Source organism: Lepisosteus platostomus, chromosome 7 (genome assembly GCF_059453375.1).
Source record: "Lepisosteus platostomus isolate fLepPlt1 chromosome 7, fLepPlt1.hap1, whole genome shotgun sequence".
In the NCBI taxonomy this organism is placed as follows: domain Eukaryota; kingdom Metazoa; phylum Chordata; class Actinopteri; order Semionotiformes; family Lepisosteidae; genus Lepisosteus; species Lepisosteus platostomus.
Window position 1 is genome coordinate 63,520,910 of NC_142617.1, and position 12,001 is coordinate 63,532,910.

General features: G+C 39.7%; 1 protein-coding gene across 5 annotated transcripts in view; it reads right to left on the reverse strand.

Moving 5' to 3' along the window:
- gramd2aa (GRAM domain containing 2Aa) overlaps positions 1-12,001 on the reverse strand; it is a 36,807-nt gene that overhangs the window by 20,798 nt on the left and 4,008 nt on the right. For 2 of the 5 annotated variants that reach the window (XM_088641719.1, XM_088641720.1), the window contains exon 1: positions 2,891-2,960. The exons of 2 other annotated variants lie outside the window; for them this stretch is intronic. In XM_088641719.1, the coding sequence (XP_088497845.1) occupies positions 2,891-2,892 (2 nt within the window). In that variant the 5' untranslated portion in view covers positions 2,893-2,960. Of the gene's footprint in view, positions 1-2,890; positions 2,961-10,319; positions 10,453-12,001 lie in introns of those variants that run through there. One more of the 5 variants, XM_088641721.1, reaches the window with a different exon arrangement.

The following is a 12,001-nucleotide window of genomic DNA, read 5'->3' on the forward strand; positions in this document are numbered from 1 at the left end:
AATTCCTAATGCAAGAAATTGTATACAGCCAATAAAGTGATCTGATCTGAAATTCATATTATCCAGAAGGATCATCAATAAATGTTTACATCCCTGTATCCTGGCCTTCAACGTAAGTGAAATGTGATTATCTTGACATTATACAGTACACAGTGATATAGAATCTGAAAGTGTTCTTAGAGCCAAAATGGCTGAAAGAAGGTCTTAGGTGCAGTAATTCCAAAGATTTAGGTGTACAGATGTTTCGCCAGACCACGACAGAGGCAGCTGGAGTGAACTGGGTGATGAACAACGACAGTACGAATGTCATACCCTCCTGAGCATGATCATTTCAGAGCTGAGAGCACATTAAGAGAGCCATCAACAAAATCAGAGCCCATGATAGCAGAGAGAAATATAGAGAGCAGCATTTGAAATATTTCTTATTTTTGAAAGGCTGCTAAGGAAACAAATATCGTGTAGGATTAGAAAACGTTTAAATGTATTTACAATACCATTTTTCATATTATCATCAAAAAAGTAAACCAATAATTTAAAAGCTGAAGGAATTAACTATTTTTTGTCTAGGGCCACATGCTTCCAATTTTCATTTAAATATCTAGTGCTGTTGTATGGTCACACAGAGCCTCAGGTATATATCTTATGTGGGATGAAGATAAATATAAAAAAAAGGGAGTGATTCTCATTTACAGTGCCTTGCGAAAGTATTCGGCCCCCTTGAACTTTTCAACCTTTTGCCACATTTCAGGCTTCAAACATAAAGATATAAATTTTTTATTTTATGTGAAGAATCACCAACAAGTGGGACACAATTGTGAAGTGGAACGAAATCTATTGGATTTTTGAAACTTTTTTAACTAATAAAAAAATGAAAAGTGGGGCGTGCAAAATTATTCGGCGCCCTTGCGTTAATACTTTGTAGAGCCACCTTTTGCTGCGATTACAGCTGCAAGTCGCTTGGGGTATGTCTCTATCAGTTTTGCACATCGAGAGACTGAAATTCTTGCCCATTCTTCCTTGCAAAACAGCTCGAGCTCAGTGAGGTTGGATGGAGAGCGTTTGTGAACAGCAGTTTTCAGCTCTTTCCACAGATTCTCGATTGGATTCAGGTCTGGACTTTGACTTGGCCATTCAAACACCTGGATACGTTTATTTGTGAACCATTCCTTTGTAGATTTTGCTGTATGTTTGGGATCATTGTCTTGTTGGAAGATAAATCTCCGTCCCAGCTTCAGGTCTTTTGCAGACTCCAACAGGTTTTCATCCAGAATGGTCCTGTATTTGGCTGCATCCATCTTCCCCTCAATTTTAACCATCTTCCCTGTCCCTGCTGAAGAAAAGCAGGCCCAATCCATGATGCTGCCACCAACATGTTTGACAGTGGGGATGGTGTGTTGAGGGTGATGAGCTGTGTTGCTTTTACGCCAAACATATCGTTTTGCATTGTGGCCAAAAAGTTCGATTTTGGTTTCATCTGACCAGAGCACCTTCTTCCACATGTTTGGGGTGTCTCCCAGGTGGCTTGTGGCAAACTTTAGACGAGACTTTTTATGGATATCTTTGAGAAATGGCTTTCTTCTTGCCACTCTTCCATAAAGGCCAGATTTGTGCAGTGTAAGACTGATTGTTGTCCTATGGACAGACTCTCCCACCTCAGCTGTAGTTCTCTGCAGTTCATCCAGAGTGATCATGGGCCTCTTGGCTGCATCTCTGATCAGTCTTCTCCTTGTCTGAGCTGAAAGTTTAGAGGGACGGCCAGGTCTTGGTAGATTTGCAGTGGTCTGATACTCCTTCCATTTCAAGATGATCGCTTGCACAGTGCTCCTTGGGATGTTTGAAGCTTGGGAAATCTTTTTGTATCCAAATCCGGCTTTAAACTTCTCCACAACAGTATTACGGACCTGCCTGGTGTGTTCCTTGGTCTTCATGATGCTCTCTGCGCTTTCAACAGAACCTTGAGACTATCACAGAGCAGGTGCATTTATACAGAGACTTGATTACACACAGGTGGATTCTATTTATCACCATCAGTCATTTAGGACAACATTGGATCATTCAGAGATCCTCGCTGAACTTCTGGAGTGAGTTTGCTGCACTGAAAGTAAAGGGGCCGAATACTTTTGCACGCCCCACTTTTCATTTTTTTATTAGTTAAAAAAGTTTCAAAAATCCAATAGATTTCGTTCCACTTCACAATTGTGTCCCACTTGTTGGTGATTCTTCACATAAAATAAAAAATTTATATCTTTATGTTTGAAGCCTGAAATGTGGCAAAAGGTTGAAAAGTTCAAGGGGGCCGAATACTTTCGCAAGGCACTGTATATCTGCCTCTACTCGCAGATGAAATGCATTCTCTTCACTCTGAGCTGAAAGACACGCGGATCTGAAGCACTGTAGCATTTGAGGTATTTGCACTGATGCAATTAAATCAGCAGCTGCCAGGATACACCAAAACATGCTAAAGTAAATGAGAATGACCACTTGTTTGAATATTTCCAGGACAAGCAAATAGGTTCGGGAACAGCTATTACTGACTTTGAAAATCTCAGAAGATTTTATTCAAAAGAGCTCAGAGGTAATACAAAGAGCCATTGTACCTGGGCAGACAGTGGGAGGAATAAAATAATACAAGGAAATATTATTTTCACAAATTAAGTATGCTGCATAAAGACAATGAATGTGTTCTACAAATGCTATGAAAGTAATTTAGGTCAAATATAAGTTTTATACAGTATCTGAAAGAAGTGGCACATTTGTATATCTGTGTATCTGGGTATATCTGTGCCAGTACCTTTAGAGGTGTTATGTTCTTAGCAAAACAAGCTGTGCTATGCAAATCCAAGCTTTAGAGCTACCTCAACAGAAATAAAAGAGGAATACTTTCACTCACATTATGCAGGCGACACCTTTCAGGATAACCTCAAATGAAGCAGTGCGGTGTACAGTACAAATGATTCTTCCTACACACAAAAAATGATATGAGATGAATTTGTACTGTAATCATGCTATCTACAGTAGTATTGTATTAAAACTAATAAGAAAAAAGTGTCTCACTCTATACTGGGGTTACAAATAAAAAAAAACATGCTTGCTACAGACCATCAAATTCAAATATCAATTGTAATGCAGACTTACATAACAAAATCACGAAAGTATGTGTAAAGAAAGTGGTCATCTTGGGAGAATTTAAAATCAATGTCAACAACCAAAACTGAAATGACAGACAGAGACAGCAACTGCTTTTGCACTGCCTGTATTAATCATGTCTTCGAGGAAATGCAAAAACAAAGATGAGAAAATCAATAAAGACCGCATCTACTAGAGAAGTAAAATGTGATAGGAAGAATGTGGAATCAGTAAGAAATGGACAGCAACATTTTGAAGATACTCTTCTTCAAGCACAAAACAGATTTATTCCAAAAGTAAACAAAGCCTTGACGTGTAGTGGCACCAAATATTTTAATAAATCAAGAATAACAAAATGAGAAAGCACTTAACTTGAGCCAGGTTTAATAACCATCGATCAGATACAAAACTGTCTTAAAACAATGTGCTATAATGACCCTTGAAGAGGGTAGACTATAAGGATACCCGATTCAAGTATTTAAGTGCTGTAAACATACAGCATGGAACTCAAGTGGAAAACTACTAAAACAACAGTGCATTTGAAACTTAGAGTAGGAGTCACTTTTTACATAAAGGGATGTGGGAGCCTGTACAATTTATCTAGCCATGACTCAAAAGCAGCTGGATGTGATTCTTGGATAAATTAGCTACTCATAACCAAAATGAGCTAGATAGGCCAAGTGGCCTTCTTTCATTCGTTTTTTTCCACCTCTTTCAGGTAGACAAAGTTACTAAACAAGTTCTCACTAGAGACAGTTAAATCTCATCAATACGAGAGCAGTCGCATGTAGGATATTGCTTGGCTACACCTGGTAAAGTAGCTTCCAATACTATGCCACACTCCAGTCGTGCTTTTCTCATCAAGGCCTGACCCCAGGCTCATCCATCTGGGGTCATTCCAGGTTCACCGGTTCAACAGCTCAATAACACCCAATTCAAACTTTCTTCAGGGGAGAAATACATTCTCCCAACAAATTCTGTTTGTCCCAAACGAACATTTCGCAATTCTGTGTCTGAAACCAATATGAAAATGGGAGAATCTTTAAAATGACAGAGATTGACAGAGGAAACAAAACAGCAAGACTGAACATCTCGGCACAGACCAACACACAGAGCCCTTGCTGTGGACATCTTGTGAAGGTTAATGAACAGCCTTCAGAATCTCAGCTGCCACACTTTATCCTCCTAGTTATTAAACAACATTAAATAGACTGTCACAAGACTACTGCAAATCCAATTACTTTAATCTAGTTACTCGATTCTGGAGAGCACTCTGTTAAAGGCACAGCCTCCTTTTTTCTCTTACCTTCTTTTTACTTCCACCTCACACTCACGTATTCACCTATGTGGCTCGGTGCAGGTCAGTAACAGCAGATAATGTCATGCATTACTCAAAAAATGAATAGTTCAGAGCTGTCCTAGTGGTTGACTTTTTGTAGCAGCTCCAATCCTTCCACAGTCCTGTCCCCTTCAAACTTGTTTTGCATCTTTTTGAGGGGAAATATATTTCCTCTTGCTGTGGGCAGTGTGTATACATCTTTGGGTGACGAGCTACTGTATATCTTTGACACCTACAGTAATTAGCAGACGCTGTTTGTCTGCTAACATTAAGTTTTTTTTTGTTTATTCTTTGCCAAAGACTGCAATGTCAAGTGCAAGTATTTTCTCTGCATCACCTGAAACTAATATAAGCAAGCTGTTTGCACAGTTTCTGCACTTTTATAGAAAAAGAAAACAGCTTCAAAGTTTGCAATTGACTTACTTTGCTTCAGAATTAATGTTTTTTAATGTTGCAAAAACTGGTGAGAGTTCAAATAAAATTGGACTTCATCTACAGTAGAAAATTGTTTGGTACATGTTCCTCATATCTATCAGCTAGTGGGAAAACAACTACAGAACCAAGTAGGCAAACCTTTTCACCGTCACTAGGTCTGTCAGTTGCTAACCCAAGCTGACATGCTAAATACGGTAAGTTTGCTGAGGTATTTTAAAGTAAATTAACCAACACAACTTTGGCAGCCGAAAGTAAATGGTGGTTAACTGATAATTATTTGTTCCCCAAAACATTCAAATTCTAATAAGCAAAAAAAACAGAGATTTGTTCAATAATACTTTATTAACATCTGTCGCCAGAAAAATACTGTAGTTTTCCCTATTTTCTAAACATTTTATTTTGGATGAGTTATTTGGAAAAACAAAGTTCTTCTTTTGCCTCAGTAAGAAGTCAAGCACTTGATCTATGTTGTGTTTTCCTTTTTCTGATGCAAATATAAGAAAATACAGCACACATGGAAATGAACCCTATCAGATGTTTGTGTCCATTTGAACAGCAGTCATCCATTGACAAGCCAGCTCTTTCAAGATAGATAGTAAATGTTTTTTTTTTCATAAAGCTTTGAAACCCGGGCATGAAATCACTGTAAATGTAGAAACTAGCAGCTAAAAGGAAAACAAATATAGACAGGGCTTACATCTGTTGTCACTATCACGCCTTTGAAACATCTCTTTCACTCTTCTCTCATGGATGAAATCATCGAGGACAGCAAGTGGACTCATCTGCTGCTTATACTTGAATGCACTGTACAATGCTTTTGCAAACTGAATTCCAATGAAGTGTTTTCCAGGCAAAAACTCAATCTAAATACAATGTTTCCACCACTTCAACAAGAAGCACTTCAAACTCGGAATAAAATACAATTGCAGCTGTTTGCTCAGCTCTGTATATTCAATAACACAATGTGTACCTGCAGAGCAAAATTAAGTGAAGTGGTTTTAGAGAGAGAAAATGAATTAGAATTGATTTCTGCTTTGACCAGTTAAAGGGAATATCACTGTCAAATAAGCTTAATATATGGATGTGATCAAACATTTGGCCAGTATTTGTGCAAACATTTTTGATCAAACATTATGTCTCTTCAAAAGTCTAACCTTTAAGTCTTGCTGCCACAAATTAAATTTATAAAAGAGTATCAAGCCCTGATTTGTGGGATCCATTGTCTTACATATTATCCCTTTATTTCAGTGTGAGGTTCTTTCATTTTTTCAGTATTTAACAATTGCAAACTATCAAATCTAAACCCGCATTCCACGTCCTTTGAAGAAAGCTTACAATACAGTAACGTCTCAAAATGTCACCGAATTCTGCTGAAAATTTGATCGGTTTGATTCAAATCAATGCCAATACACACCTACAAATATTGCCATTTACATGGTTAAAAAAGAGATAGGCATGCACTCAGACATATGAAGCCTGTGATATGTGCAAAATGAGAGACATCCTTTTAAAAGTGACAGCCAATCAGGAAACAACAAAGGGAATGTCTGGGTTCTTACTTGTAAAATCATGTAGTACATATTTCCTTCTGTGCTGAAACTAATACTATACCTTAGACGGACAATGTCTCGATATCTTTCAGGTCTTAATGGCCCTAGCACCTGTTACAACAATGACTGAATAAGACAAAAAGGGAATTATATAATAATGACTTGATATAGCCTAACCCATAACTATCATTTGATTCGCGCAGCTGAATTAATACACTATCGCTCAAATGCTCCTTCCTGGTTTCCTTACCACAATAAGGGGGCAGATACTTTCTATAGTAAATGCATGCTTTATGTTTGGCTAAGAGAACATTAATGTTATATTGATACAGCTTATACCATTTACATAACAAACCCCATTACAACAGCTGTAAAGCGGGCAACAAATATGCTGTCATAATGGCTACATCTGTATGCAAGCACAATACCTTGGCCCAGAGTAATGGAAAGAGGACAAAACACTGCCTGGAGAGTGTAGGAGCCAGCTGGATTCTGGGAGAGCACACTTTGCATTCCATGTACAGGTTATTGTTTTTTTCATAACCCTCACAGGTGCATAATGTAAACCAGCTTCTAAGCCATCCAGGGGCTGATAAATATCACAAAGCAAGGACATGGGGCTCTCTGCTCTAAACATGAGTCAGACAATCTCTCAGACAATGTTTACTTCTAGAGATGTTTGCAATGAAAAATATGGATGAAGAAGTATCGGGAAGATGACAAAACACTGTCATACCTTAGGTTGAATCCTGACGTGAATACAGAGATGCCAGTCTAAACTGCTTTTATAAGGACACTGCCAGGTTAAAGATCCCTGCAAATATGAACTGCGGTTTAACATCCCCAGCTTTATGTTTAACATTCAAAATACTGGCATGCCCTGGGGATTTACCTTCAAGAGTCCTCATGTGCCATCGTGTTTTAGTAGTTCATCAAAATTCCCGAAACTGAAATTAACGGTTAATAACACAAGTGAAACAGCAGTTTTATGATCGATCATATTACCATGCATCCTAGCCCGTTAACTCTGTACAGTACATCCCACCTTCTCTTCCTTTCCTGCACAGCTCAGATCCTCAGTAACGCGAGAGCCTCTTTGCCTCTGCTCCTTTGTAACGTGTTGATCAGACAAACCAAAGATTGCAAATTAGGTCCAGAAGAAGACATTCTGAGGCCGTCCTTCACAGCGCGTTATGAATGATTCAGCTGTTTCCAAGCCTGACAACCTTTAATCTACAGGAATTCCAACTCTCTTTTGATTTTGCTCAGCCTGAGCTCTCATTTGTGAAGTGAACTCAAGAACTGTATATTAACTGGTTTAAGATGCCTGTAAAGTCTGCAGGGTAGGGCGGTGGTGTAATAGGACTGCCGCTTCACAGGTCTTGGGTTCTGGTTCAGATTTGGCCTGGGGCACCTTCTGTACGGATCGTGCTTTTTTGCAGTGTGCGTATACGGTTTCTGCGCATACCGCTTCCTCCCACCTTCTAAAGACATGCTGCTAGGTTTTTGCTACACCGCCTTTAAAAGTGGCTTCTCAAAGCTCTTTAGAGGACGTAAAAAAGCACACAATGAGAGGAGACAGCATGATTACACTATTAAAATAAGAGACTGGAATACAGTAGGAAAGCAAAGGGCGCAGACGCAGAACCAGCCCTTCTAAAGAAGAAGAGGGCTTGATTTCAAAGTGCTCAGAGAATATGACTCTCTGATACCCGTAGGGAAAGAAAGCCAGAGCTTTGGGTTGCAGCAGGAGAAGGTCCTGTTGCCCACAGAGTGTAGACGGGCTTAGGGGACAGACAGGAGACCAGAATTAGAAGAGCAAAGGTTGGGAGGTGGCGAGTAGAATGTAGTCAGACAAGTAATGAGGTGGCGAGTCATGTAGGGCCTTATAGGTGAGCATGAGGATTTTGAAGTTGACAAAAAATGTGATAGGCAGCCAGTGCGATGTCTCCAGGAGGGAAGTAATGTGATCACTTACTTAAGAATTTGTCAGGATTCTGACTGCCGAATGCTGGACAAACTGAAGTTTGTTGCAGTTAAAGCGTATTGGGTTTCAAAGCTTATTTGTAGGCCCATTTTTCACTCCGTGTCTGCAGTGTTAGACTCACTGTGACTAATATGAAGACATATTTAAGATGTGTTGGAGAGGCATTTCTCTAATATGCCCATTTCTGGTTATACATGCATAGCGTGTAGTGACAAAACACAATACTCTTTAATGCCTGAGCTCATACAAAAAAGCAACAGAGGTTTATCACAAGGGGGTTTAACTAAATGTTTAGCAATAAAATGTCTACAAAGCAAACTGTAAATATAATCTAGATGCAAACTACATTAACTCGGACTTTCTACAGATTAAAAAGAGATGAGCTGAGATGTTACAACAGTGATTTCAAGAAAGATTATTCAAATACATATACTTCATAAATGGATTTCCCCCCCAGTGCACAGCTAGTTGGAGCTGGAGTTATATTTTAAGTGAAGCAGTTTTTTTTGCACCTATTCGCTGGTTAGGGTTTATGGGTCATAGCAGCTGTTATTAACACTACTGCTTTACTACACTCAAGCAGTTCTGTAAGGAGCCTTGTCAGATCTTCCTTTAATACTGGAATATGCAAAATGATCAATCCAATCAAAGGATTAGACAAAAGAAAAGAGCTCCTTCACATAACCTCTACGAATTTATCAGATGTTCATATGGCATGTGAGGAATTGAGCAATACCTTGTGGGTTTATTAGTCAACACAGAAGTAAATACACAATACGTGCACATGACATCTTCAGCGTTTCTGAACAACAGAAGCCCCATTCTCGAGACCTAGCAAATACCCAGTTTAGCTCAACTAACAAGTGACAAGAAATCTGGATGAAAGTTACAGCAGGAAAATATATGGCCATTGAGGGCTTAAGTGTTGTTCTGCTCTGACATTATTAGCTCCGCTTCCGAACTTTAATTAATCTCCTGTTACCCGTAAAACTTATTTTTTTCCACTTTTCACACAGCGATCAAACAGCCGCAGCACGCCAGTACTGATTAAAGTCGCGGGGGTGTCGGATTGTACTATGCTTGTCTTATTCTGTCAACACCGGCCGTGTCAATCTGCCTCAGGTGAGAAATCTCCCGAATTGATTGTAAGGCGCTACAGTCACAGTGGAAATATGACAGACCACATGTGTAAACCTCTGACAAATTAGAAGAGAGAAGGAGCCAGTATTTGAGGAGGGTAGACGTAACCTTCTGGGAACCGAAAGGTATTTAAACGGTTGTAATCAGTAATCAGTCACAGTAACGAGTTTAAACGAGATGCCTTTTAATCTTTTGATTGATGTTTTCAAGTTTTCTTCTGTACAGGAACGCAACGTCCATGATAATCCAAAATAGTACTTTTTTTCCAGGGTAACTACTAGAAACTCGTCTGTCACAGAAAAAAAAAAGTTAAATGTCCTTACCGATTGTCTGAAAGTAAAACTATAGGTAGCCGTTTTAATATCTCACTTTTGTGCGTGAGTTGTACTCTTGAGAATATACTGTATGAAGGTGACTAATGACAGCTCTCTCCCTCTCTTTGAGACTTTCCAGCAGTCTCCCCAATCTCTATTCACACGAAGGGCACTTTTCGTTGTTAAAGGCTGCCTCCTGTTTAAATGCCTGAGGTAGGATTCTATGGCAGATGAAATAAAGACAAGAACCCGAAAATAATCCGCCCGCTAAAGGGCCGTTATTTCCGAAAATGCGGCGACTGCACAGGGAGCATTTTAAAGCAGACTGGCGACAGCGCCACAGCACTTAACTCAGAAAAGCGGGCAAACGAATGAGCGTTTAGGATTGCTGGAAAATTGGGATGGCGTTTGAGCCACGGTTTCTGTACCTCCACTGCTCCGGAGCGCCGTGCGTCTCCCCACTTCGCCGCCAGCGGCAGTCATTTCTTCCGGGGACCGAAAACAGGACAGGAGTCAGAGCCCTGCAACATCTTGGCAGAGCGCGTAGAAAGCCAAAGCTCCAAGCACAGAGAAAAACGCAGCAAAAAAAAAAACAAACACCACACGAACAAATTAGAAAAAAAAAACTTGCGAGTTCCCGAGCTGTCAACAGCGAGGCGGACGCGCCGAGGAGGCTGGGTTTCTGATCGCGAACTGGCGGCGCTGGTGCGCAGGAGGCTGGAGGCTGGAGTGGGCTGTGGCTTTACAGGGCCCCCCCCGCAGAGCTTTAAGGTAATCTAGGCGGCTCAAAGACGGGTTCAAACCCCGGGGCAAACACGTATTCATCCTTACTTGGCGAATTCCTTAAAGCCTCGAAACAAGTTACAGCACCGTCCTGTTTTAATCCTAGATAGTACAGGGGTGTTTTATGAAAAGTTAAATGAGGTGCGTCGCTTTCTGCTAGACTGGAGTTGCTCAGAACAAAGTGCCTTTACCCGTAGTATCCGTAGATGATTTGAACGAGCTGTACGGAACAGGCTGTAAAAAGTCGAAAGGATCATTACTCATTTTTGTTCAAGCGCGGCAGCGCTGTGGTGATATTGTAGCAAATTTCCCCCCTTTTTATAATAATCACTGCGAAAGATGGATAACAAAAGTGATGGAAGTGGATAGAATGTACGATAGCGATTTCTTTCTGGCCAAGATTACTTCTTTGGGCAAACCAGTGAGACTGGCTATTTTATTCGGCGTTAACTATCTTAGAACAATAAATATGAAAGGATTTGCATATTTTACATTACAAGATACCAGGCTATCGTCCACCTGATTGCCTAGTTTTAGGAACACCGAAAAGGAAAATATGATTGTATTGTGCCACAGATCGGGAGTTTCCAACAGGATTTTTGTACACGTGCATTCCTAAATTACAGAAGTTGGGCAGGGAAGACAAAGCAGTCTCTCATAAAATAATGACGAAGCTGAAAATCCATACTCTGGTTGAACACAACCAACCATTGAATTAACAGGGAACCCAGTGTACTGTAACATTTTAATTTTGCTTGCATTTTTCTCCAATACACTACTTAATAGGTCAGCTGTGAAGAAAGAGTGGATGAAGTGATAAGTTAATTGGCAATGAACCACGTAAATTATCCGTTCGTAAAAATACAGACGTTAATTGTACCGACTTAATCAAGACAAGACAAACGATCGTTGAACACTTTTTAAATGTCTTCTGTCTTTTATGACTTTATCTGAGACTAAATCATGAAATCTATATAAAAGGGCTTTTCATTTACACTTAAGAAGAATGTGGCAAATACTCACAAATGTGAGTTTTAAAGAAATTAACATTTTTAATTAGGTGCATCAAACACAAGAAAACGTCCTTATGCTTTGAAGTATGAGCTCCAAGAAATCAAGTAGATTTTAAAATGCCAAAAAAACAAATACCATACCAAAGACCATTTATGACACATTTGTTACTGATCGTGTCATTTTTCTTTTTCCCAGGGTGACCATAAGAGATCAAGTTTGCAGGTTCTTTAAACAAAGACAGGCCAGCTGTCCGCATTGAAAATCTCACTGTATAATCCACACTTCAGGAACGCTCTTTCTTAAAGGGCATTTT